This window comes from Calypte anna, chromosome 28 (genome assembly GCF_003957555.1).
Source record: "Calypte anna isolate BGI_N300 chromosome 28, bCalAnn1_v1.p, whole genome shotgun sequence".
NCBI classification, from domain to species: Eukaryota; Metazoa; Chordata; class Aves; order Apodiformes; family Trochilidae; genus Calypte; species Calypte anna.
Genome location: NC_044273.1, coordinates 1,415,906 through 1,443,817, shown reverse-complemented (window position 1 = coordinate 1,443,817; position 27,912 = coordinate 1,415,906). Strand labels below are relative to the sequence as shown.

The 27,912-nt window shown below is 42.8% G+C and overlaps 2 protein-coding genes across 4 annotated transcripts in view; both read right to left on the bottom strand.

The window, feature by feature from the left end:
- Positions 1-3: 3 nt before the first annotated feature.
- On the bottom strand, positions 4-3,643 carry NDUFA11 (NADH:ubiquinone oxidoreductase subunit A11). The gene is made up of 4 exons (XM_030466365.1): positions 3,468-3,643; positions 3,284-3,376; positions 1,080-1,202; positions 4-216 (listed from the first exon to the last, which is right to left on the bottom strand). The coding sequence occupies exons 1-4, from the start codon at positions 3,616-3,618 to the stop codon at positions 104-106; spliced, it is 480 nt and encodes a 159-aa protein (XP_030322225.1). The 5' UTR covers positions 3,619-3,643; the 3' UTR covers positions 4-103.
- A 3,484-nt stretch (positions 3,644-7,127) lies between these two features.
- Positions 7,128-27,912, bottom strand: part of RANBP3 (RAN binding protein 3) — a 43,084-nt gene continuing 22,299 nt past the window's right edge. The window contains exons 5-17 of one of the 3 annotated variants that reach the window (XM_030466358.1): positions 24,875-24,946; positions 23,686-23,751; positions 22,221-22,313; positions 21,131-21,240; positions 18,410-18,529; positions 17,673-17,776; positions 16,546-16,624; positions 15,635-15,737; positions 14,839-14,963; positions 14,074-14,194; positions 13,379-13,521; positions 11,299-11,482; positions 7,128-10,449 (exon numbers count right to left, since the gene is read on the bottom strand). In XM_030466358.1, the coding sequence (XP_030322218.1) occupies positions 10,406-10,449; positions 11,299-11,482; positions 13,379-13,521; positions 14,074-14,194; positions 14,839-14,963; positions 15,635-15,737; positions 16,546-16,624; positions 17,673-17,776; positions 18,410-18,529; positions 21,131-21,240; positions 22,221-22,313; positions 23,686-23,751; positions 24,875-24,946 (1,364 nt within the window). In that variant the 3' untranslated portion in view covers positions 7,128-10,405. Of the gene's footprint in view, positions 10,450-11,298; positions 11,483-13,378; positions 13,522-14,073; positions 14,195-14,838; positions 14,964-15,634; positions 15,738-16,545; positions 16,625-17,672; positions 17,777-18,409; positions 18,532-21,130; positions 21,241-22,220; positions 22,314-23,685; positions 23,752-24,874; positions 24,947-27,912 lie in introns of all 3 variants that reach the window. The other 2 variants (XM_030466361.1, XM_030466359.1) reach the window with 2 other exon arrangements.

Below are 27,912 nucleotides of genomic sequence, written 5' to 3'. Positions count from 1 at the left end.
GGCCAAATTTTCTGTCAGCTGCTGAGCTGACAGTATCTTTATTACACAAGATTTTACCACACAGAGCATTCAGCAGGCAGCTGGCAGGGAGGAAAGGAGACATTCAGAGTTTGGGAGGTCCTGCCAGCCTCCAGCCCTCCTGGTTACCTATCTTCATCAGAGCAGCAGTAATTCCAAACCCCAAACATGCAGTGGTGCCAGTCATGTAACTGCGAGCTGGAAAACACAGAGCAGAAAGGATCTATTAGGGCACAAGTACTAAACAGAAGATCTTGGCAAACTCTGCAACATTTCCCTGACCCCTGGGGAGTCCTTTGGCCATCTGATGGGGAACAAAAACCAATGTTGTTCCCCAGGAGAAATCAGAAGTGTGACTTTTTTAAAAACTAAGTTTTCTCCTGCTTACAGATGGGAATTTCAGTTTCTATAATCCACCACCCCATCATCTTACACAATCTTGAGTTGCTTATTTCAGTGAGAAAAATAGCAGTCTCTGCTTCCAACTCTCACCAGCTCAGCAACTAGGAAAAGCAGACAAATTCTGTTTCACAATTAGAACTCAAAATAAATAAATCCCTCACATCTTTAACACAGAGTCTGAAAATGCCTGCAGAAAACACCTGAAGAAAACAGAGCTGTGTTAAGTATCTGCAGGAACTGTTGAGACACCCCAGGAGTAAGTGCAGCAAGATACAGCAGCCCCCAGAGGGCAAGAAGCTGTCAGGAAGGGAGGTGTCACACTGTACTGCCCATGTAAAATAAATCACATTTGTTGCCAAGCAAACATGGAATTCCACAATTCTTTTTCATGCCCTGTAAATTTAAGTTATAGCTGGCAGTACTGAGTCAGCACTGTTTTCATTCTGTAAATCAGCTCAGCCTTAGCCCTGGTGTCCTTCTGCAGCAGTATTTATTGTACAATGGAGCATCAATGAAACTGCCATGAAATGGAATTCACATTTTGAGATGAATCTTCACCATACATGCCTGACATCAAGATTATTTTACATGTTTCCCTAATAAAAAGGACTCTAAAACCAAAGAGGGCTCATTTAATTACAGATATTACCAGCACTTACCTCTTGCACCTAAGACAGCTCCTGTTGCACAGCCTCCTATGAAATAGTTCAAGGGATCATCTGGTTTCTCTTGGATTTGGGCACTGAGGCAAGTTGTTGCCCCAAAGACAGCTCCTAGTGTAGCTGTAAACAAGAGTAGAAAATCAAACCAAAATCCCTCCAAGAACTGAGAATTACATATACACAAAGTACATTTCTGAAAGGCAGGAACAACGTTTGCTGTACAGCAGCTCCTCTGAGAGAAAAGAGGAAAAGGAAGCAAGATCTGCTCTGGGTTACCCCAGGGACATCGTGTCCTGGCCACTATGGTGAGACTCATAAGTAGCCAAGTCCCCTTGGATTCCTTCTGGTACCTCCTCCAGCCCAGCCCTGCCCTGCAGCCACCCTGTGCCATCCAGCTGGGTTAATTAGCTCAAATTAGTAAGAACTCTAAATGAGGCAATAGGGCAGCCCCTGCACAGCCTGGGGGAGGAGAAGGTGGTTTTCCTGCAGCACATCTCCCCCAGAGCTTTGTCCAGGCTCTGCTGAAACTCAGCTCAGGAGGCCCTGTGAGCCTCCCAGAGATTCAGGGAGAGAAGCTCAGGTGGCTTTGCTCTCCTCCAGGTCAGCTTGTCCTGGTGTTTTAGTCCTTTGCCTCTCCAGGGCATGCGAAGATTTTTGGTCAGTAGAAAAGTGGACTGAATTTGTAAATTCTTCTTATTGGTAAACTGATTTTCAATTTGTAAAATGGTTGTATTAATTGATTAATTAATAAATTGCAAAGCAACATTATCTTGTCCACTGAGTTACACACCTGATCCCATCAGACCCTACATGTACACAAGGGAAAAGCTTGGCAAACAGCTGAGTCAAGCAAATTCACTAAAAGGTCTTCTGCAATACAGGTTCTTCATCATAAAATGTGAAACTGGCCATCAGGCACCATCTGCAGATTCCAATTCCTCCTCAGGAGCAACAGAAATGCCCAGGATAAAATTTCTCAGTCTCTATGATAAACCAGTGAACCACAAGGTCATGTTCCAAAGCTCTGAAGTCTGTCAGCAGAAAATGAAATTATGTTGATCCTAAAATCAACTGAAGAGAGCACTGAAGAAACAAAACCCATGGACCAAGGACTGTGTCCCAACTTCCCTGCCTTGAAACAAGAAGTCTGTAGGTAATACACAGCTTCAGGTTCTGTCCCCTTAGCAGTGGGCAGGATAAGCTCTTCCTAATGTGTGAGAACTGGTGAGAGGATTCCATAGGCTGGTTTGGAATTATAATTTATTGAAATGATCTTTTGTTACACTGTCTGCTCCGTTATAATGACCTGTAATGGATCAACTCATTCCAGGAGATTACAGGTCCTCTTTTAGAGCAATGCAGATCCTGCCTGCTTGTGAAGCAGCTGCCATGTCAGAGCACTGCTGCACAGGGAGAGAAAAAGGCAACATAAGCCACTCAATTACACTGAAAACCAAAATGAGTTTGGTGAGAAGAAAACTGTGTCCTTGCCAAGGGGCTGGGGGAGCCACAGCCTTGAGGATCTGCACCTGCAGCTGAACAGCCCCTCAGGTCCCTGCTTCTCCCTTCAGTGCCCACTTCTTGCAAAACACAGGGAATTCAAGGTTTCTTCCTGGCTATACAGCATGATGGAGGGGAAAAAGTTGTCATCAAAACCATTGTACTTGCTCTTGAGCAGGCATGATTTATTAAGAGCAACGCCTAAATATATGAAGTAAAAAAACGTTTACTGCCACTTCATGCTGTCCATAAAGCGGCTGCTCTGCAAATACTGAAAACAGCACCTTTTACTTTAGATTGCAAAGAACGCATTACCGACATTTCAAATAAAGAATAAGTCTTGAAATGCAGAAGATGGGAGGCAGAGACTGTCCCAGACTGACCCCAGCCCCAGCTGACACGGCACCAGCTCCTCTGCACAACTCCTGTTGCACACCCAGCAGAGAACGCAAACCCCGCTCCCCTCTGAGCAACTCCTGTGTCAAACCGGAGCGGAAGAAACCGCTTTGCACTTATTTCTCCTAAATCAACTCTTTTTGTTCCCTCACGGACGCTCTCGGCCTTTGAGGGGAGCGGAGGAGGAGACGCGACCGACACGGACACGGGCACAGCCCCAGCGCGGGGGCTGCCCCCGACCCTCAGAGACCTCGGGGACTCTCAGGGACCCCCGGGGACCCCCCGTTGTCTGGTCCCGTCCTTACCCATGGTGATGCTGTCCGAGGCTGCCATCTGCAAGGCGGTGACGGCGGAGTTGGGCTGGAGCAGGATGATGCGATAGGCCGCGCCGACCAGCCCTGCAAGACAGGCAGAAAGCCGCCTCAGCCCCGCTGCTCACCGCCCTCACCCCCATCCCCCCGGGTCCTCACGGATCTCTCCGGCCCCCACCCGCGGCGGCTCCCACACGCGTGGTCAGCCACGTCCTTCGCGGACAGTCCTCTCCCTCGGGCCCGTCCCAGTACCCAGCCATGGCACCGCAAGGGCACTGCCCGCGGATCCGCCTCCCTCTCGCGAGAGCCAGGCCCCGCCCCGCCGCCATCTTGGTGCCGCCGGTACCACCTGGGGGGGGTTCGGTTCTGCTGAGCGGAACCGGTGCTGAAAGCAACGCTGGTGCTTGGGAACGGCCCTGTCCCAGCCCAGGAACATCATCCCGGTGTCTGCTGCTGGCACTGAGGGGGCCGGGGCTGTGGCAGTCAGACCTTAGGGAGGTGTTTGTGTTGCGTGGGTTGAAGTTGTGTGCAGGTGATCACGGAACCACAGAATGTTCAGGTTGGGAGAGACCTCGGAGATCATCACTCCAGCCTGTCACCAACACCATAACCAGCTACTAAACCATGGCCCTAAGGACCCGGCCCAAACGCCTTTTAAATGCCTCCAGGGATGGTGACTCCACCACTGTCCTGGGCCATTCCAATGCCTGACAACCCCCTCAGTGACAAAACATTTCCTGACATCAGCCTAACCCTCCCCTGGCACAGCTTCCATCCCTTCCCTCAGCTCCCATCCCATCCCTCAGGAGCAGAGGCCGTTTCCCTCCTGGCTCCAACCTCCCCTGATGCAGTTGGAGAGAGGGATGAGGTCTCCTCTCCCCTCCCAAACACCCCCAGCCCCTCAGCTCCTCGCAGGATTTGTGCTCCAGGCCCTTCCTGACCTTCCTTCTCCTTCTCTGGACACCTCCAGATGATGCAGCTCTTCATCTAAACTTGAAATTTGTCCACTTCTGGCAGCTCTGGTTATTTGATGTTTGGGAGGTTTTGTGTGTAGGGGTTGGAGCTGTAACCAGGGAGCACTTGGATTCCTGTGCATTTTCATTAACTCTCTTCTCTGGCTGTCCCTGCAACGTTACACTGATAGCTCCATTTTTTCCTTCTGAAATAAAGATGTTTTGACACACTTAGGTTCCACTGGTGAAGGATGTATTTATTCCATTGGTGAAGGAGATGTATTTATTTTTCCAGTTGTTCTGCTGATAAAAACATTCCCCAACTCACTCGTGTTTCTTCACTCACAACCCTACCAACCAAGCTCTTGCAGCCCTGTTCTCCCCACCACTGCAGGAACCCCAGCAGCTGAGTGGGGAACACCTGCAACTCGACTGACACCTGGCTCAAGCTTTCCTGGAATCCCAGAATTATCCAGGTTGGAAAGGAGCTCTGGGATCAGCAAATCCAACCCTTGATCCACTCCCCCCGTGGTTCCCAGCCCATGGCACTCAGTGCCACGTTCAGTCTCTTCTTAAAAACCTCCAGGGATGGAGAATCCACCCCTTCCCTGGGCAGCCCATTCCAATGCCTGATCACACCCTCTGGAAAGAATTTTTTCCCAATATCCAACCTAGACCTCCCCTGGCAGAGCTGAATCCCATGGCCTCTTGTCTTACTGAGATCTTACTGAGCTTCTCTCACCTCTACTCCTCCTTCATGTGAAAAGCTTATTAAACATTTATTTGTGGATTTCTCCGGAGCCCTCTCACCCCTCTTTCCCAATCCAGGAGCTGCTCCCAGCTGGAGTTCCATGCTGGCTCCTCTCACCCAGGTTACCCTGAGAAGGATCCCTCTCTTCCCAGCACTTGGAATCACTCTTCCTGGGGAGCAGAGATTGAGGCAGAGCCTGGGATTGGAGCTTGGCCGGATCTGAGACCCAGTGCCTGGCTCTGTCCCATGGGATCTGGGCTGGCTGCATCCTCCCTGCAGAGCTGGGTCAGGATTTGGGATGGGCTGGAGGGGATTAACCCCAGGGGCAGTGTCCTGCTTCCCCTGGGCCCCATAACTGGGGGGTTTCTTATCAATGCAACTATCAAGCACCCACTGGCAGCTGATAAAAAAGTGGTTTCCAGGTCAGGGTTATTCCCCCTGCTAAATCCTTTCCAAGCACATCTCACACACAGCTCTGTGACTATTACAGACAGGACTGGAAATCCCACAGCTGCGGGGTGGGAAACAGCTCTTTCCCCAGTCTAGATGAAGAAATCTAGAAATCACCAAGACTTGCATGGAATAAGACCACACACCCTTCAGGGATGAGGAGCTGCTCTGAAAAGCAATTTGTCCTGATTGGGTTTTATGTGCTCTGCACTCACCCTTCTCCTTCCCCAGACTGCCAAGTGAGGTGGGACAAGGACTCCTCTTCTCAGGTTTGTCCCAGCAGGGACAAAGCCTCTCCAGGACTTCTCACCTCTGCTCCTGCAGCCCTGCACAAGCTCAGACATGAACCTCAGGGCACACTGCTGCTGGGGTTTGTTTTTCAGAACCCTGGCCTCAAGATTCTGAATGCTGCAAGAGGCTTCCCAGGCCCTGAGTGCTCATAAGAGAACCACGAAAATAAGATGTAACTTATCTAGATAAATAATATCACTCTTAAAAAATGACTCCAAATATTTTATGATTAACTGTAGTCAGTGGCTATAAACCCACATGGAATGCAGACACCATTAGTACCCCAAACTGTTCCACTGTGGGGAGTCACTTGCCACCCCACTGAGCTACTTTTTCCTTCTACAGCTGAAATTGTCAGAAATAAGGGCAGAAGCACCCACCAGCAAGTCACATTTGAAGTTATTTCCCTCTCCTCTTCCTCTTTGGGGAGCTCCTTGATTATTCAAGTGCCCCATCTGCTTCTGAACTCACCCCAATAACTCTCCAGAACAGGAGTTGTATCTTGTCTCCCAGATAACCCTACAACTCAGGAGCTGCTTTCCAGGGATCAGGATTAAAAGCATCCCTCGGGTGTGCAGGGGGGTTACAGCCCCCATTCCCCAGCTGGGGACTTGGGACACCTCCTGAGCTTTTCAACAGGAGGAAACCAATCACACCAACATCACAACTTTGCTTTTATTGGGTTTCATGAGAAGCTGGAGGAATGGGACCAGAATTCAACCAGGTACAGCTCATTTAAAATACACCCCTCCTCTTCTGTTCACAGATATCCTTAGAAAAGGCTTTTCAGAGGCAACAGAACTACCAGGGTGCTTGCTGACACTTCAGCTTTACATCCTTAAAGATGCAAAGGAGGCAGTGAAAAGGCAACTCTGAGTATTATCTTTAACTGAGAGCCTTACTTTCTGTAAAGCATCTTCAAGCATTTCTTTGCAAGACTCCTGCACCATAACCTGGGAGGCAGGAATGAAGATTGACCCAAAGAATCTTGTTCAGCCTTTTTCTCTTAGCACCACATTTTATCTGAATTTATCTGTCACCCACCTCATGGAGTCATTGATGCACAGAAAGACCAAAGAACAAGAGCAGAAAAGCACACAGTGAAAAGTCAGTTTAATGAAATCTTGCATGACAAATTATGGCAATTATCATAACTGGAATTCCTAAAACTAGAGATTACGGGAAACATGGTAAATTTTCAAATATGTAACATGTTTCTAGAAAGGAAATAAACCATTTTCTACACTCACTGGGAGGACAAGAGGCTGGGCAACTGCAGAATGGGACACATCAGAACAGTCATTTAATGGCAGCAATACCTAAGCAATGGAACTGACACCTCAGTGACTGGGGACAAGGGGAGAGTCATTACAAAGTTGGTTTTTTCTTTTATTCCTGCAGGCTTCTAGCACTTTGGACACTTTGGACATCTGCCTTCCCTGGTTTCATGGGAGGTCTGCTGGGGATGAGTTGATTTGGATCTTTCCCTGCCCTGTTTTCTCTGAAGCAGTGCAACACAAACTGGGACTACAGAAAGATGTTGCAACTGCACATTTTCTTACCTTAATGCTTGTATTACCTCTGGATAGAATTTTATTTTTAATTTTATGGATAAGAGGTTTACTTCTGCTTTTACTAACACAACCATTCTTGCAACATTTTCCCTATCAGATGTGCTCAACTCTTCAGTTGTGTTTTGGTTTTTTTTTTCCTGGAAAACTTGAAAAGTTATGTCCACATCAGTCAGCAGCCAGACAAGTCACACAGTAATTGAGAACAACATCCAGACACCAACAACAACCCTAAGAGCAGAGGTGGTGCAGGCAGGAACCTGAACACCAACAACCTCCCAACAGCCACAGCACAGCTCAGAGTGAGGGCTGGGGGTGTCTTGTTTGCTTGTTTCCTGCTAAAAAGTTTTAATGTCCAGATACACTTGGATGTCACAGTCTTACACAAGTCTTTCAAAACACAGGGACATTATCTGGGTTTGCCTCTATTTTATTAATGCTTAAAGCAGAGAGTGAAATAATAAGAGTTCTGCTTTGGCTTGACACATCTTGGGGAAGGCCTGAACTCAGTCTCTGGCCAGTTCTTCTGGTGGTCCCCACTAATATTTTCCTCTTCACTCTAAACACATGTAAAGCTTCCAGCTGAAATAAAATTTCTCTCATGAAATAATTGCCAGATTTTTTTTTTAGAATGCTGTAGATGAGTTTCTCACCACTAAGCCCATCAAAACAAGCATGCTTATTCCATTCTCCTCAATCTTCATGCACCTTCCATCTCATTTTAGGTAAAGCACCCCAAGGGAGACCAGATGGAGTTTGAGACCAGGAAATAACATCTGCTTCTCCACAAGAAGGCCCTGCTGAGCAAGACACTTCATTCATTTTTTTTATGCTGACAACAAGTAGCTTTTGGCTGCAAGGCTGTTTGAAAAGAGTAGTTTAAGGTTGAATATCTCAGTGTAAAAAAAAACAAACCCAAAATGCAGACTGTTTATTTGAAAATGCAGAAGTTCCCCAGAGCCTGTAACAAAGAAAGAATTTTGTGGATGGCCATCAGGAAACATGTTCTGCTTCTGCTCTGTGCAGGGTTGAAAAAAACCAAACCAAAATGCAGAAAGGTCATGAGCAGACAACCCAGAGAAATCACCAAAGCAGTGGCACCACTCAGCATCAGCCCTTTTTACTCTGTGGAAAAGCAAACCAAGATGTTCCTCTGAGGGCTCTGGGGAAAAGCAAAGCCCTCCCCGCCCCACCAGCTTCAGTCTCCAGCAGTGGTTAAAGAGCCAGGAGGTACCTCTGAGCATGGCTGAGCCAGTGAAGAAAAGCAGTTTCAGTAGAGCAGAGGCAATGAGGAATGTTTTGCTGTTTGAATGATGTCAGAGTTGCTTTGTGCTACAGCTTGGATTTTACTTTTCAATTCCTGCTCCATGAAATGCTCCTTCCCCTTTAGCTTGCTTTTAAATGGTGCATCTTAGGTCTCCTTACCTGACAGGAGAAAGAGCAAAGAATTGAGAGACTATCTGCTAGTAAAGGATTTATAAAGGAAACAGAACAGTTTGGGGAATCCATAGGTAAGGTGACTTGGGTACTGTTCTTGGTGACTACCAAATTCCACCTTTGCTGGACAAGAATATACTGTAGGTTTTAATAACAAAACTCAGTTTTTACACAAAAGGCCCAAATGGTTGGAAAACATCCCAAGCAAAAAGTGACATCTGGTTACAGGAGGGGAACTTCAGAATTACACACAGGAAAACACATTCTTGCTTTTATTTTGGTGGAACAGAATACAATATCCTTCTGCCCAAACTATTCAAAGCTGGCAATGTTACCTTTTTCTTCATGCTGCAAGACTTCAGGAAACAGAACAGGGACAGCAAGGGTTAGAAGTTAATTTTCTATTTAAGGTTGTGAATTTCAGCAAGGTTTTTTTTAAAATGTACTCAATTTTAAGCATGAATAGTTGCATTGACTTCAGGAAGATTATTCACATGTAGCTACATGTAGTCAGGCAAGTGCTTAAATGGCTTGTTGAATCAAGCCATTAAATGAGAGCTGCTTTATTTTACAGATTTTTCATGGCTGATGGAGCTCATTACATGAGCCCATTTTATTCTTCAAAGGGCTGTTTCCTCATCAGCTTTTCTGAAGGTGTAACCTGTATGCCTCCTATGCTTCACTGTAGCCACAGAACCAGAATTTTCTAAGAAAAACTGTATGCAACATCTATCATATATAGTGGCTTAGCTCTCCCTTAAATAGTAACAGAAAAGAACAGTACAAAACAATAGTTTCACTTTTTCAACACACGAGCATCTTCTTGAAAAAAAAAACTAAAATAAAAAAAGTTTCACCACAATATAAATCCCCAAATAAAAATAATTAAAATGGGAAGAAAGGAAAGGAGTTAGCAAAACATCCTGGGGACTTTGAAGTCTCTTATTACTGCATTAAAAAAAGCTTTTCTGGTGAACCACAATGTTTTGTTTCTCTCTGTTTACAAACCCACTAGAGACAGGGAACAACGGTGTCCACAACCTACATTGGGATTAAAAGGTAAAAACATCATCTGCCCCATCTGCAGTCCAAAAAAAAAGAACAAAACCAAAAGAGAATGAACCCAGAAGGGCAGTCAGTGAGCGTAGGAACTGGAGAGGACACTGATTCCCTGCAGGCAGCAGAACTCAGGAGGGGGAGCAGGGGTTATGGAAGCGGAATTCGAGTTGGAACCATGGCAGAAAGTTCTATCTTGGAGGCCTGCAAGAAATGAACTACTGAAGAAACAGTCAAAAGGTCCCAATGAAAAGCTGTGACAAGTTGTAATGTGCCATTTCAATTACAAGGATGAGGGGAAATGTTTGGGGTTGGGGGTTTTTTTGTTGTTGTTTTTTCAGGGTTTTTTTTTTTTTTTTTGGCTCATCAATATGATGAGCTTTCACGTCCCAAACCACATTCAGGTAGTTTCCAAGTCTGCTTTTTTTTTTTTTGTGTGGAATCTACTGATCCAGACCAAAAAAACCAAACAAACAGAACACGGATGCACAGTTCTTAAGTCCTGGAGCCTTCAACACTGCCTGAAATTATAGCTGGCCTGGAGTATCCAGAGATGCCTGCAAGATGGTGTTCATAGCAGCCTTGCAAGCAGACAGGCTCACATCTGCTATGTGCTGCCAACATTCTGCCCATCACCTTCATCATTAGGACCTGAAACAAACAAAATAGTTCTTTGTCATAAGAAATGTCTTTTGTTTCTTGCCTTACAATAATAGACCTGCCCTGAGACACCCAGAGAAGCCTCAGATTTAGGATTTCAGTGACAGATGAGAGCTGTACAGTTACACATACACCCCCTTACATATTCTCCAAACTCACTGCAGAATTTTATGTTCCTGACTGATCTGGTTTGGAAAGCCCAAAAGCTCCATTTCCAGCCTGTTCAGTCCACCCACTGCTCTTGTTCAGATCCATTCCTTCTTTTTCCCTGCAGTGAATCAGGATGGAAGGCTGGTCTGTCAAAGGTGGGATGTTCTAAGCAAAGCACAGATAACTCCCAAGTCATGAGTAGAGAAGGAAGGCTTCATTGTAAAAATTACACAGTCTCCACATGTGCAAGAAAATTAATAACACTGTTTCCATGCCACTTTTTAAGCCTTCTTTCCAAACAGCACTTTACTACTCAATGGTCAGCCTGCATCCTGCCTGACACTCATCTCAGGTTTGAAGTGCCAGCCTTGGTCAGGCTGAAGGCCAAAATGAGACTCATAACCCCTAAAAATTGGGTAAATAAGCCTAGAATTAACTGAAGCACAGGACACCAACAGTGACATGTAACTCAGATGGAAGCAGCACAGGTGCCATTTCACCAGTTTGGAGAAGTAGCAAGAACCAGTTGCATTAAAAAGGCAATTTCTGCAATGAGCCTTGACAACAACTCGTGAGAGGCAAGAGGCCCCAAGTAAATCTGTGATGTGCAATTAGAGGGAACAGTCTGCCTTAAAGAACAACACAGAAACATTGATGGAAACCTGAGACCTTGTTGTTTTCCTTGCTTACCACTTCCAGCTGATCCTGAAGGTGCAATGACATCATCATCATCACTGTCCTCCTCGTTGGATTGTGTCACCTCGGGCTCGGGTGCTGCATCCTTGACTTCCTGCTCCTGTTCCACTCGACTCCTCAAGGCCAGGATCCTGTGGTGCAATGCAGCAAACAACTGCCCTGTGTCCTTAGAGCTGGCCTAAAATCACAAAAGAAGAAAAAGGGGCAAGGAATTTAACAGAATCAAGCAGAGCTGCTGCAATGCCCAGCACTCACACCAAGTTTCACAGTCTGCTTTTCTGTTTTCTCACACAGGGGTTTTCAGGCTAGCTCAGGATGGATTGGGCCATACAAAGCCAGATGCTAAACAGAAGAAACTGATGGAAACAGAATATTTCCCTTTGCTTCAACTTTCTCTGGCTAAGAAAACCAGCACCAGGTGACTTCTATAACCTTCTTCACCCAGGAGTCACACAGCTTTCCTGACACTTCCCAAAAGCTTATGCTAAAAGTATCTGAATTAAAAAGTTTCCCTTGCACAGGTTCTTCCAAGCTTCTCACTCAACTGCAATTGATAATTAACAAATGTTAATTGTAATTGTTAATTGTTTCATAATGCACTGACAGGAAATTTCAACACATGACATGAGAAAACAGAATGGACCTGGGGATTATCTCAAAATTTTCTTTTTCACATTCTCATGCTGGTTTCAGGGGAAGTGTTTGTGACAATCTGTACAAATCTTCTTTATTCTCAAAGGTTAGTGGCCACTTCATGCCTTAAAAGCCTCACTATTTTGGCCTATCAAACTAAACACTTAGTGGACATAATTTAAAAAGGAAATCCCTTTGAATACTATGAAACTGTCTTCACTGTAATTAAGTCCTCATTAACTACCACTACCATTACCCCAAGTCAGCTCTAAGGGAATGATTCCACTTCAGATTCACTCATATCAATTCATTTCCATCCTCCCCATCTGTCACTTCCATCTCTCACCCCTAAAAGCTGTAGTGAATAATTTATTCCATCCAAGGCACTTTTTCTCAATACCAGAATCAAGAGTGAATTACCTCATGAGAGTAAAAACTTTTCAAACCTAGAAAAATGCTGACAAAAAGTTATCCATTCATTTCACTGCTTTTTCTTCATCAACAGATATTCAGTTGATGAAAAATTTTAATTTCTGAACCATGGAAATAGAGAATTCTTTAGCAACCCCTTGTGTAGGACCAGTGTAAGTCAAAAGAATGGGTCCAGGCCTCTAAAAACCTCTAAATGCTCTTAACAGACATTGAAAAATGGCTTTTCTTGCTGACTGCACCACAGCCTCCCCTGTGTTTTAGTACTAATCTAGCTGTGAGTATTGTTTCTCCATTCAGCAAGCACAGAAGTCCCTTTCACTGTCCTGCTACTGCTTGGAATTCTCTGTAATAAAAGAAAATCCAAGTTAAAATGTGTTAAGCTTAACTACTAACACTGTTCCTGGCACACAGTTAGTATCTCACTTAGCAGCTCTACAGACACCCACACTCCAGACAGACACTGACAGTTCTGGCAGATCTAATTTTGGTTAATCTAGGAAATGCCTATTTCCCTGGATAGTAAAAAATGATTTGCATTAACCTGACACTACAGTTAGTCTAAGGAGGCATGGAACAGATCCCAGAACTCCATGGTCAATGCTTTGGACAATCTGGCTTCCTAGAGTGGCCTTTTATGTAGAATTTCTTCTTCATTGTGTTTGCACTTTGAGGACAGTCAGACATGGGAATGGTCTCCCAGGGGAAGTGGTGGATTCTCCCAGTTTGGAAAGTTTTGAGTCTCAGCTCAACAGGGTGCTGAGGAATCTCATATAAACAGGAATATTAGAAGGGTTGGACCAGATGCTCCTTGAGGTCCCTTCCAACCTGACATTCTATGATTTTATGAATTCCTCAGGCTTTTCAGACAGGCAACCCCTCTGCCTTTGGGAAGAAGTGGCTGGAAGGAAGTAGAGTGCCAAAAAAAGTAAAAAAAAAAGAAAAAAAGTGTTGCCTCAACCACAAGCAGCAATTTTAGAAGGAAGATTTAAACAACAAAACCAGTACTCACTGATATAAGAAAAACTTTAACTCCCTGGTCCTCTGTGTCCATGGCAGTGATCCGGATACTCTTCTCACTGGCTTTATCAATCTGCATCTGAGCCCAGAGTTTGGTGTTCAGGATTAACCTGAGGCTCCCCTGAGTCCTCATCACTGCAGCCAACACACAAGATCAGTTAAGATGGAAAAGGCACAACAGGAAACACAAAACAGCCCAGATGCTTTTTTATTATGTTTAAAACTCCTTCTAAAGAACATCAAGGGGAAGAATATAGAGGGAAAGCCTCTAAAATGGGTATCTTGTCACAACTGATAATCAAAGGAATGCAGGCAATTCAAGATTATCAGATATTTAGTCTTGTGTTAATACATCCAAGTCCAGTGGTTGGGTCTGAGCTCATAACCTCAGCCTACTGCTACAAGAACCCTGTCCAAAACCAACCAGCCCTGCTCATAATATTGATATTACCACCAACTTCTAGCCAAACACTCTGTAGCTGTTAAACACAGCTTGCTTTCAAGGGGGAAAACAGTACCTGGAACATTTGCTACAACAGGAGGGTATGAAAAGAGGAGGAAATGGGCACCAACTGAAGCAAGAGAAGAAGCCCAAGAGCTAAGACACAACCTAGAGTGGATGCTGATGTGTGTAATGGCAGCAGAAGATGCCACCCAGTACCTCCCCCTTCCCCTGCTTCCTCTTACCCAGTCGAGACTGTAATGTTCCATCCTCTGTTGAGGCCATGTCATTGAGTCTCAGGAGTCCTCGACCTCTTTCCACCCAAGACTGAGCATTTTTATCAAATACAAACAGCTTGCACTGAATCTGCAACAGAAGATTTCTTTATAGCATAAAATTACTGCAATCAACCTCTAGATTTCATATTCCATCACCTACAGCTGTTGTAGCTACAGCTGTCCTGTCCTAAGGACATAATGAAGTTGATATTCACATTAATTAATTCACATAAGTTAATGAGTAACTGCAGTGTTAAACAAATGAAAATGATCACCAGCAGTCTTTAAGCAGTGACCAAATGTTCCACTAATTCAACTGAACACCTCAAGACAAACTCCTGAGCACCCTTTTATGGGTTCTGCTATGCAAGAATGTGAACTGCTGGCATATTAGTGAATTCTGAGCTTTTTATAGAAAAAATCTTCACTCATTGAATATTGAAACAACTTAGAATATATAGTTCATTTAAATTTTCTTCAAATAATTGTTTTGTAGAACATACAACCTTTTATGTGATGTATTCAGGAAAGATTTGGCCCAAACACTAAAATTTACTCCAACAAGAGGATATTAAGAAGCAAAATAAGGATCTGATAATAAATATCCAAAGACTGCATTTTAAGACAAGAAAGTACCCTAGAAATAGAGGATGGCTGAGTCTGGTGCACTGACCAGACACCCATTTGAACCCCCATAAACTGAAAAGTTCCTCAACTTTGCCCCTTTCTTACCTGCAACACATTACTTTCAGCTTCCTCTCCAGTTATCACTTCCACCTTTGCTAATAAACATTTCCTTGCTGTTGCTTTAGTATAGGCTGCTGCAGACTCTGCCAGTGACTCTGAAATATTATTAGCTGAACAACATTTTCAAAGTTTGAGAATGATCAGCATATCATTATGGCAGATTTATAAACAACTCCCAAGTATACCACCATTTAGAGAATGGACAGTAAGAGAACACAGAATCAGGACTGGAGTTCAAAAGTTAAAGCTTTGACTTTTAAGACTTGTTTTAAAAGCACAAGAAAAAACAAGAGACAGAAAAATGCTGTCTGATACTGCCACCAGCTTTCCAGTTGTGCCTACACAAGCACTTCATTGTTTGCTTTTATTCAGGCTTCCAATATTTGCTGGAACTTCCATAATTCCCAGAAAACTCTTGTCCATCTGAAGAGTCACAGAAGTCTAGAATCCAGCAAACAGTTCTTGGTTCAAGCAACACATTCAGGGCACTGACTCAACACAAGAGACATTTCACTCAGACATTCAGCCACTGGAAGTACAATGAATTGTTAAGAAACAGTCTGCCACAGTTCTTCTGCACTCTGTAGGTCCAAGTATCTGCTCTGTTAGTTTCTTAATTTACCTTCATTCTATAGCATCCAACACATCACCTCCCTCCCCCAGTCTGCATCTTTGGTTACAGGAGACAGTAAAGGGAACATTGAAAGGTTTTATAAAGTAATGGCTTCTTGAAAATTACTTCAAGAAGGATTAACTACCCCTCTTCTATTTTGCTATTCACCTTTCTCTGGTGTGGCTTCCTGAGAAGATGATTCAGACCCAGACTCTGTAGCAGCATTCTCCTTATTATTCTCTGTATTACCTTCATTTGATTTTGGTGGACTCTATCACAAAAAGAACAGTGAGGTAAACAAAAGAAAGCAAGAATACACAAATTCTGCAGAAGCAGATCAGTCATCAAGTACTAAGGGAAGCCCCAGTGCTTATAAACAATACAGCAAAAGAAGAATCCCACAGCTGACAAACTTTCACAGTAAAATCTATGCTACTATCCCAGCCAAGGAGTGGGACCTGAAAACCAAATTACTCTCCCCTGAACCAAAACAAAATTTCAACCTTTATTTTGAGGTTATGTGCAACCAAGCAAACCAATTTGAGCACCAGCTCAACTCAAGGCATACTTGACTGAACTCCTTGCTCAGACAGCTCTGAGTGCACAGCATTAAACAGTTTCTGTTGTACCAGCAAAGCTGGAACTCATTCCTTAGGCTGGGACACAATAAACTTTTTGGAATCATGACTCAGCACTGAGGCAGTTGCCTTACTGCTGGACTTGAAATCCCATCACTGGGAGAGTCACTAACTGAACTTCTCAATTTGGAGGACAGGAAACATAAAACACTCTAAATAATTATCCTGAATAAATCATTTAAAGCAGCAAGCTGGGCCATAAAGTGCTTGGTCTTGGGAACCACATGCACTGCAGAGAAGACTGAAACTTACTTCCTGGTGGCAAGGAAATCCTGGAGAAACAGCTCATGATAAACACTCAGCTAAGTTACCTACAAGGGGAACTACTGAATGAAAACTGCCCCAGTGACAAGTCCAATGAAAGGTCCTCAGAACTCCTCAGTGAGAGCCCATCATGCAAGCTCCTCACACAAGCCCATTTCACACACCATGGATACTCACTAGGACTCGCTCACTCATGTTCTGTCCAAAAACAAATTTGTTGCTAGATGCCTCTGCACTGTTTGTGGAGTTCTCTACACTGAAAAAAACAAAAACAACCCCCAAAACAGATTCTGTAAGTCAGGAAAATACCTGTTCATCATCTACTGATAAAATTCCTCAAAAAGTGAGTGGCTGGCACTGGCTTTGAAAATTAAGCCCTGGCTGACAGAAAAACATAAGCAAAAATGGATATAACTTACTACACAAGAGAACACACTGGGTTTACAGAATGAGAATTCTCTCAGAATGATGGGAAATGATTTTGTTGTTGTAAATTCTTCCTTTAGATCTCCAACTAGATATTAAGTAATGCTGAGTGCTAACTGAAGGCTTACTGCTTAAGCAGGCTCTGCCAGGAGCAGAGATGTTGCTCTATTGCTCTCAGGAGGATTTTCTCCCCTGTGCTTTTCTAGTTATTACCTGAATTCACAGCTCTGTTCAGTGAAAAATTGTTTTGTCTTTTACACTGTAACACTGCATGATTTTTCTGACAGCTACTGAGCTAACATTTTCACATCTTAGCCTTAAGTGAAGGCTTTCAGTTCAGATTTCATCACTGTACATAGATTTAGCACACTTGCCTCCTGGCTGCCCCACTTTCTGCACACCTACATTAAATTTCTTCTGATGCCAGTGCCTAATTCAAAATTCTCTCAAAGACCTCCCACAGTTAGGTTCCTGTTTATTCATACAGGCTCTCTATAGTGCTCAAAAATCTTATCAGAATGAAGAAATAACTACTTAAAAATATTCTTCCTTTTATCCATCTCCTATGTGATCCATATTGCACGACAAATCCAGCAGAGATCTCTACAGGAGTCTCCTGAAAACTCCAATTTATTTCCTGACTGTTTCTAATCATTCATGAGAAGACTTCTCTCTCATCTTGTTAGTTTTATAGAGAGGCTTTGCTGAGGACCCAGTCCCTTGCCCAGATGATTGAGGATTCCCCCAGACCTGAAGTTGGACACCTTCAGAAGCCTGGGTTTCTACTGACCCAGGATAAGCCCCTGAAGAGCAGAATCACAAATAACTCTTAACATAGAATAATAAAACCTGTCCCACACGTTTCCCTGGTGTCTCACCTGGAACTGATGTATTGTAGAAAGTAATTTGTTGCAGAAGGTACATCTGATGCAGGAAGGTCAGCATTCTGCACATCAGCAGTTTCATCACTTTCATCTCCCAGCTATAAAAAGAGGATTTATATTGACAGTTTTAACTACTGAACACTACATTTTCAGTCTGTTCTTTCCCAAGACAAAGTTCTGTCCCCAGACACTTTCTACAACAAGCCAACACAGGCTATATCCCTGGATTACACTTCCTTTTGCTATGCTAGGAAACCTGCACAAACCTGCCTTCAACAGGAGGTACAAAAAATCTTATTCCATTACTTCATGCACAGGTTTGAACCCAGGCTGCCCTATTTTTCTGTTCTCACCTTTACTGTAACACATTTTAACTTCTTATGGACCCCATTTTCATTCTGACCCAAAAATGTAAAAGCAAGCATTAAAATGCACTGAGTTTAGAGATTACCTATGATTCCAATAGGTGTGCTTATTTTTGGAAAAGCTTCTTATTCAACTAACCAGTCTTTTTTAATGGCTGGAAAACCAGTTTTACTAAACAGCCAACAGAACTGTGTTCCAAGCTACTAAATTTGCATATATGTAAATGAGGTTTTAACCCTGCATACAGTGGCTTCAAAGTTCTTCATAAGCAGAATATAATGCTCAATGCAACATCATCTGTTCCACTGTTTGATTATCCTTATGGAAATTCATCAACTCACAGTCAGGATAACAAACACCTTTACCTTAACTCTATCTCTTAAGTTTTGCCCAAATACAAAGGCTTGCTGTGCATTTAGTTCTGCCTTCTCAGAGCTGTCATCATCTGAAGTATTGTTGGAGACTTTTTTCTGACATTCTCCTGCCTAAAGAAAAGAAATTGAAAACTTTAGCTTTGGCAACTGAGTTTCTTTAAAGAAAAACCACATTCTGACATGGCAAATCCCACAGTCATTCACAATGACAAGGCAGCAACATCTCCAGAGATACAAGCCAAACTTTGCATGTCAAAAAAAAAATCCTCTCTTGTTGGCTAAAGCATCTTTTTTTCAACTAATGACAGAAGAGTTAAGGTTCAAGGAGATCTCCAACCATCACTTGGCCCAAGTCATGCTCAAAGCATGCATAACCAACCTGTATCATCTGCCTTCAGATTCTAATTCTGGCATTTCAAAGACATCCTTTTTTCTGCTGGTCTGGACCCAGAAATGGGTCAGCATTGCCTGGGAGGAATAGTCCTCCAGCAGTGAATGGTGCAGAAATGGTCAAGAAACATTCTGTTGAGCAGAAGGAAAAACCTTTAACCAAGGATCTCCTTAACAGGTAGAATAAGGTTCAGTATCATCTTGCTGCCAAAAAAAGCCCAGGCTGGATGTATGGCAGGCTTGGAAGCTGCCCAGCAAGCTTTTTCCTGCACATCTGAATCCCTTCAGCCCCCAAACCCTTCCACTGCTCGAGGGAGGCTGAAGAGGAAGAAGGCTGCAGCTGGTACTCAGCTAAGGGCTGTGTTGTTAAGGGCTCCTGCATTTTCCTGGGGATTTTTCAAGACAAACAGACAGCAAGAAGGTAGAGAATATTCCCACACTGCTACCTGGTGTAAGGACAAGAAAGACCTCAGAGAAAAAAAAATAAAATCATCTTTTCTGCCAGGTAAATAAGACCACACAACTTACACCTGCTCAAACAAGGGCAGAGGAGGCTCCCAGGTCACAGCAAAACACTCCCCCTCTTGTCCTTACAAGAAAGCTTCCTGGAGAACCTCAAACCTAGGACACAGATTTGCACAAACAATTCCTAATGTGAAGCTTCTAACTCCAGAAGTAACCACTGACTCTTCCTGAGCATTCTAACATTCTGCAGAGAGACTCCTGCATTTAACACAACCACTTTTAAACTCCAATTTTTTGGAGCTGTGCTAGAAAGCTTCAAGCATTTGGGCAATCCAGGCCATGAGGAATATCCCATCACTTTCCTTGGTAAAACTGCAAATATTCAGACATGAAGCTTTAAATCATTTAATTTTAGCTTACAGTAACCCTTCACATCTAGACATAAGAGCTTTCTTCTATCAGAAAATTGCTTCCCAGGTCAGTTTTTCTGGACTTCAGTTAAAAAAGTCAATGTTAAATGAGTGTTAATGTGTGTTAAAAATGTCCAGAGCATCTCCCTAATACATACACACAGGCAACAAGCATGGAGCACAGAGGCTTCATACTGAGCCATGCAATGAACTTCCTGCTACTTAACTCTGGCAGGAGTCTTTCACTAACCCTTAAAAAGCCTTTCACATTTGAAGTCTTTCTGCTTAGATATCCAGATTTCAAAACTGAGACTTGAATTTCAACTAAACTGATGTATATTCTTCCATTGTTAACACCACTACTTACCCGTGCTCAGAGTTGCATAAATAAAGCAAGGCACTCTCTAACACTGCTAACAAACAAACACAAAAAGAAACCTAAGAAGCCATCCAAAATCCACACACCCTCAAATCCACAAACATCCTCCTCATGCTCTCAGCCAACACATCTTAAGATGCCAACAGGGAGCTCAATGTCTGCAGGAAGGAAGGGACAGAACTCACTTTGCTGAGAACAGGGTAGGAACTATTTCATTACTTCCTTTTCAAGATACCAAATAAACAACTTTTAAATGCACTTGGATGCCTTTTCCACTACCTGAAGCTTTTCAGCCCCTCACATTTCCCAACACTATTACACATTCAGTTGTTAAAAACCCAGACACTGCCAGTGGAGGTCATCACCATGGGGAGGGGATTGCTTTTTGCTAAGCAGTCTGAAAAGGAAGCCTGAACATGGGCAAAGTGCTCAGTTTGCTCAGCTCAAAATGAAAGCCTTTCCAGACAAGAAAAGCACCTCAGTAAACATTTCCTTATCTCTGGCCTGAAAAGAGCTGGGGACAACCACTGGAGGAAATGATTTGCTCCCCTCCTCTAGTAAGACAATTCTCTGCTTTCCTGACCCACTCCCTGCACACAGAATAAGAGATGAACCTGCAGGAGGAAGATGTGTTTCTTCACACAGATGAAAAAGCAGTGTTCTGACTTCAGTCCACTGGCTCCAAGACACCCAAAGAGAGGAATTCTGTGCCCAGGGTACCAGTGGCATCACTGCAGCAATGATTTGACAGCAAGACAGAAACAAAGCCAGATGGACTAAAGGAGACAATGAGAGAAAAGCAGAACTGAACAAATTCTATTTTGTGAGGGGGAAACAGGTATGAAAACCCATCCTGAACTCTGGATCCAGTAAATCTGTCTTACATTTCTTCAGTTAAAGATAAATACACCATACTATCACTACAACTGAAGTGTACAATCATCACAGGGGTAGCTAAGAGGGCTGTAACTGGTTAAAGTGCATTCACATAACTGAACAAACACTGTTCAGAGAATACTTGTTCAAGTTTGTCACCTGGAATGTCCTTCCACTCCTTCTGCAACTCACCTGTGACTTGTCTTCACAGTCAGAACTTTTCAGTGTTGCATTACTTAGTGACTCTGATGTGGTTGCAGAATCTGGCAGGATATTTACACCATTGGTGCCACTGCTAAGAACTGCAGTAAGGAATGAGAAAACCATATAAATTCTTCAGATATTTAGATTGTCCTAAAAGCACTAAGTTTTCAATGGCAAATTCCATGCTGCTTTCTTGCTAAGTCCATGAAACACTGCAGTGCAAACTACAAAGTTCCACTGGGTATTGCAAGAGACCTGAGAACTGCTTCAGCAATTCTTAGCAGAATCAAAATTCCAAATGCAGAAAACCAAGTCAGTATCAAGTCCCTGAAACTATACAAATGCTGCAGGGTCTTTAATTTATACTCTTCAAGCAACCACCCTGCTCCAATCAAATCCTGCTTGCAGCAGCTGAGCTCTTCTTTGGACACCCTTCTTGTGAAAATTTGCACCCCAATATCAAGTCCACTGCAGAATCCATTTTGGGCCAAGAGGCATGCCAAGAAATCAAGCTAGAAACATCTAGTTCTGTGTCAGACTCAGTCTTCAGTCACACCTATTTCTCCTAGATATATCAATATTCCATAACAATATCAGAATACACATAATATACATGACCAAAGTAAGAATTAAAAGTGTATCCCAAAGTCTCAACTCCAAAATGGTCCTCAAGGCCAGTGATTTAGGCATTTTACATCACTGTGCAGCTACCTGAAGTCTGCCACTACTGTTCAACTGATCAGCAGTAGCTTATTAAGCCATGGTCAATGCTGTCACTTGAGATGGCCAAATCACACCCTTTAAAGTTCTTTTTCTCCAAAAAGCAGGCATGGACCACACCAAAACTGGAGGCCTGGCAATGTCACAGTCATCCTACACAGAAACTGAAGGCTCCACTCATCCCTTCTGTAACTTATGAACAGACACACCTCACATTTAAGTTGTTGCTTTTCTGGAAGGAGAAATCTAGAAAAACAAAAGGGGGATGCTGAGTAAAACCAAACTACTACACTAAACAGATTCTGTATTTTTTTTCTTCTCCTTCCAGAGGATTCTAGAGAGGAAAAACATTATTTACCCATCTGGGAGAAAGCTTTGGGCTGTGGTGCCTGTAGGACTGCAGGACGTAGGACGCTGCGTTGCTGCTCCTTGGGCTTCTGGCTTGGGAGACCTGAAAGGACAGAGGGGTTTTCAAGAGCTGTCAACCCTTAGAGTTGGAAAACTCAGCTTCCTCCAACCTTCCCTCTGTTTTCAACAGAATATACAATGGGAAACACATTAAAAAAGCTTCCAACTCCTTCTGTCCTGTTCCTCAAGCCTCAAAGACAGATTCTGAGGTGTAGAAGCCACTTGAAAATATAATTTCTGCCTTATAGGGGTTTATGACAATGCCTCAAAGAAAATAAATTAACAGTACAGAAGCAATCACAGACATATTATTCAATTCCAAGACTTTTCTCCTTCCAGTGCAGTTATTTCCAGATACAGATAAATGATTTTATCTTGCTCTTCACACAGCCAAATGTCTCAATACTGGAATCATCTTCCCTGCTGTTTCATTTAACCTTTTGCATTTCTGAACTAACCTTGCCTCTTTGGTTTGCTGTAGTAAAACACGTGGCACTACAACTCTCATTCTGTTCTAATTCAAAAAACCAGCTGACCTTAAATGACTTGTTAAATAAAAACCATCTTAACATCCACTCTAGAAGGTTAGAACAATTCCAGAAGGTTCAGTTTTCTTCACTGAAGAAAACAAAGATGAACTTGATCCAATAAAATGTGCAACAGAAATTACTCCTAGCAACTCAGCTGAATGTTAGGGAACCAGTTTCATTTCAGAAATAATCCTAAGGTTTATTATTATTAAGAAATCTTGTTTAAAATGTACTACTCTTCCTGCAAATGAAATAAACATTTTCCATATATATATATATATATATATATATGCAAGAATTAACTTCCATTACCAAATTATTTTTTGGTTTTTAATGGTATTTTCATTACCCAAAATATTTTGAGTTTTTTCCCTCTCAACCTCCTCAGAACTTGTTACACTTCTCTCTTTCCCATACAGGCTGGGTCTGCATCACCAAGAAGCAGCTCAGTAAAAGCCAAAGTAGAATCAGGGACCCAACATCCCCACCACCATCAAACCAGGGAGAGGAGGAACTGAGTGCCCAGTAATGGTTGGAATCCATTCAGGAATCCCTGGAGCATCCCCATTTATCCCTCTTTGCTGCCAAAGGAATTGAGTTCATGGAGGGACAACTGGGAGATCCATCCATGACTGCTCCAACCCAGAACTGAGATGTGTCTGTGCCCACCAGACAGTGGATGAGGACATGAACCATTCTGGAGAAGACTTTTTATTTTTTTTCCTGCATAAATACATGTATTGCAACCTTTAGCATTGCAGCTTTGAGGAAACTCCTAAAAAACCCACTTGGTTTGCTTTTTTTGCTGCAGAAACCTCTGAGCTCACCTGCACTTGGTGCCTGGCCATGGATAAGTATTGGTGGCTTCAGCCTGAATCCACTCACCTGCACTTGGTGCCTGGCCATGGATAAGTATTGGTGGCTTCAGCCTGAATCCACTGCTCTTCTCCTCTGGAAGCAAAATTTGAAAATGACAAAAAAATTCAAAATTAGAAGACTCCAAGGACATAACTGCAGAACACTACATACATTCATCCAGTCAAAACTCTTCAGGCTTTCCTCAATGTAACAAGGCAAAAGTTTCATAAATAACCAAACTCATAAGGAGTCTTTCAAATAACAAACTCCCTTTTTCCAAAAGAAAAGTCTGGATTTACAGTGATCCTTACAGCAGAAACACAGCTGCTGCAAGAAAAAAAATCAGATTTTTTTTCAAGACAAATATGAACCAGATTATTTTCACAAGAGAAATGGAGTTCCTTCTATAAGGGACTTAATAGAGGCTTAATAGGGTTTAAGTGAGAATCATTGAAGTATCACTGCTCCCAGCAGCTAATTACCCTAAATTAAGTTAAACTTCATTGCCCAATATTAGTTTCTAGTAATTCCATTAGCTTTTACCCTATGATTTTATAGCATGAAGGTAAATGAAGGTAAAAAGATTCCTTTGCTATGCACTACAATTAATGCTTTTAGATAAAATACCAAAATTGAAAAAAAAAATATTCATGAATCCACAGCTAATACAAAATGAGTTTTTAAGAACTTCCAAGTTGTAATTATAAAACATTCCTCTTTCTGCCCATAATGGCTGTGCTCAGAATAAGAGAACTCAGCACCTCCCCATCTTACTTTACTTCTTTATTCTCATTTATTAAGGTGACAATACCCCCACACCCACACTGCAGGACAGTGCTGAGCCCACAAGTTGAGGCTGATTTAATTTGCAATATTAAAAAAAACCCAAACCAATAACAAAACAGTATCCAAAACCCATAAATGAAAATTTCCTTCAAGTTTTATCTCGAGGTCAAGCCCTGGGCATAGAGTCCTAGTGCAGTCCTCCACCACCACTTCCAAACCATTGAAGAATTTAGGGTTTTGTTATTTTTATTACCTCCAGCAAGCCTGAAACTGAGCAATGAAGTGAGCAAGAGAACAGCTCTAAGCTCACAACCATCACCTCTTCCATGTTTCTCTCCCAGACAGGATCTTCTGAAGCATCAGAGTACTCTGGGTTGTGACAGACTGACCCCAATTTGCCAAGAAAAGGCAGGAAAATGAGGGAGCTCACCTGGTTCTGAGTCAGAATTGCCTGTAGAGGGTTCACAGAAGCTTGATGGCATAAAAACGTTGTTCTTTGTTACTGCCAGCAAGGAGAAAGAAAAATAAAGAATTGTTGTGCCACGGGAGGGTTAAGTGGGAAATTAGAAGAAACCTCAAAGGTTTATTGAGCACTGGAATCAGCTGGAGGGGTTTCAGAGATGGACTGAGTAGAATTAGGTTAATGGTTGGACTGGATGAGCTTAAAGGTCTTTTCCAAGTGAAACAATTCTGTGATTGTTTTTAATTATAAATTCTGTTCCCAGACATAGCAAGGCTGCAGATTGAGAATGGTTTTTATAATCATGTGTTTTGGGGTTTTGTTTGGCTTTTTTGGTTTTTTATTTTACTTTAGGTTTTTCTTTCTTCTAAGCTTAACATTCCAGACACAAAACTCAACATCATTGGCCATAAAATCCCCCTCCCAAAACAAGAAAGAGCAATTTATTTTCTTTTTCTGGAGGGAAGATAACCCAGGATCCCCAGTCTGAATTGGATCTGAACTACAAATTAAAAATGCCAGTAGACCATAATATCATTACAAAATGTGGCCCATTTCAAAAGGCAGAAAGGGCAGAAAGGAGGGGGTGTGATGCTTGCTCAAAAAGGGGAAACTGACACCTGGGCACCCCAAAAGGCTGAAGAAAGGAGCTCAGTTTGCACTAAGAGGCAGAAAACTTCTGTTTGAAGTTTCCTGCAAGGACAAAAACTCTGCAGAAAGGGCTGGGCAGACAGCAGGTGTCTGCAGAGTCAACAAAAGAGCAAAAAACCAAATGTTTGCTAGGAATACCCTAAGGACAGCTTCTTTTCCACCCTTTGCTGGGACCTGGAGGTGCAAGTACTGAGGAGTTTGGGCTTCTGGAGCTGAAGTTCCTTTGGTGAGAGATGAGAAGGAGAATGAGAAAGTGCAGACTGAGATGTGATGAGCAGGATGGGGGTGGAGGCATCAAGAAGCCCAGGGCAGCAATAGAAGGTTGTGACTTCTTGTGTCCAACAGAAAATCATGATGAAAAGTATGATAAAAAGAAAAAGCAACCTCCTCTCTCAACACACTTACACTAAAAGATGCCTTTTGCATTCAAATTCCAGATTATTTTTTTTTCATATTTCCTTCTTCCCTTTAATCCCATTGTCCTGGTTTGGACCAGGATAAAGGTGGTTTTCTGTTTCTGTACTTTTGCTTTTAGCTAAGTCCCTTGTAAGTAGTCTCTCTGAAATTAACAGCAAGTTTCTCATGCAGTGTGTGTGCCTTTAGGATTGATAACACTTGATGTTTATAGTTACTGCTAGAGACTGGTATGCAGGCCAAGGACACTGATCAGCTCTGCCGTCTAGGAGGATACAGAGGTCCCACCAGAGCCCTCCTTTAGGGAGGATCAGACAAGATAGATGCCAGAATTGACCAAACAGAGTATTCCATCCCATATACGTCACACTCAGTATAAATTTGAGGCATCACGTGGGCCGAGCCTGATTTTTTTCCTGCTTCCCTTCCTCCCCGGCATCCTGGAAGGATCCTGTCCGTTTGTCTGCCTGTGGTCCTAATCCGTGCCAGCCCATATCTGTGTGTTCCTGCCTCCGGTTCCCGACTGCTGCCGACTCCAGGAGTCCAGCCTGGACTTTCCCAGGGCTGCCCTATAGCCTCGGTGGTGACGTGAGAGTTATTGGGGGAAAGGGGGGAGGAATGTGGTATCCATTTTCCTGTATATTTGTATATATTTAGTAAATTTTTCCCTATTTACCATTACTGTTTCATTAAAGTTGTGTAGTTTAGTTTCCAACTCATAAGTCTCTCTCCCTTATTCTCTCTCCTTTCTTCATCGAGGGGAGAGAGAGATTAAAGAGAGCGTCTGTTATTCGGTTTAATTGCCGGGCCAGTGTTAAACCGTGACACCCATCCTCTCTCTTTTTATTATGGCCTGTTTTAAGGTTAAACGTGGAGGTTTCATATAAATAAATTTTCCTTACTTTTAACAGAAAACAAACCCATTAAAAATTTGAGAGGTTTGGAAAGTGAAAGATTTTCTGTAAACCAAGGCCATCCAATCCTGTCAGCAATATTCAGAGAAGCCTTTATGGAAGCTGCAATTCCAACCCAAGTTGTCACTGACATCAGAAGAGAACAAGGGAGTCAAACAGGGAAGAAATGAGCATATCCAGTCAAAATCCATTAGCCAAGCAGACAGAGTCCCTCAAACATAGAGTATTTAACCATGAAAGAACCAAATTAACTCTTTTCTTCCACTTCTTAACATTAAGCAAAATCTGTGATTTTAAGGACTCAAAAGATCAAGGCATCACAGACCAGGGAAAGCAGCAAAATAAGGTCCAATAAGTAAATAAGGAAGCTCCTAACAGGCTGTACCCACTGTTTATCCTAACAGAACAGCTACAGGAAAAAAAACCTGATTATTGTTGGTTATTATTCTTTTAGTTACTAAGAGTGAGTGGCAAGCAGACAGCAGCAACTCTGGGCCCCTAAACTGTAATTAACTCAGTTAACAGGATTGCACCTTGAAACCCACTGAGCTGATCCACAAATCTGGATCATAAGGCAAAGGGACCCTTCCTGACTGGTAAAATGAGAGCACTGTGCCCATAAAATGAGTCACTACATTTTAAATTCCATAGTCACTTATATCTTTAAAATTAAAAGCAGAATAACTGCTTTTAATTTATATTTAATTTACAAGCAGAAGCTTTTAGTCATGATTCCCAAATGTGCTGTATATTACAGGTGGATTTTTTTACTCTTCTTTCCTTCATGTTTTTCTCATCTCCTTTATTTCAACTAAATGGCAAATTCTCCACACCTGCTCCAAACACTGACATCTCAGCTAAATCCTCAACCAAAGCTAAAAACCTCCCACTGCCTGTAGAGAGAGGAAGCATAAATTTTAAAGACCAATCCTGTGGGGGAACATAAATCTCAAATATGACCATTCCCAAATATGTGAATTACAATTTCTGCCTGGCCTTTGGAGTGATTTTGCTGCCTTGACTGTACAT

Coding starts and splice junctions, on each gene's coding strand:
- NDUFA11 (XM_030466365.1), bottom strand. CDS start 3,618: ATGGCGGCGGGGCGGGGCCTGGCTCTCGCGAGAGGGAGGCGGATCCGC. Junction 3,377..3,467: donor GCGTGTGGGAGCCGCCGCGG/GTGGGGGCCGGA, acceptor CCTGTCTTGCAG/GGCTGGTCGGCGCGGCCTAT. Junction 217..1,079: donor AGCTGTCTTAGGTGCAAGAG/GTAAGTGCTGGT, acceptor TGTGTTTTCCAG/CTCGCAGTTACATGACTGGC.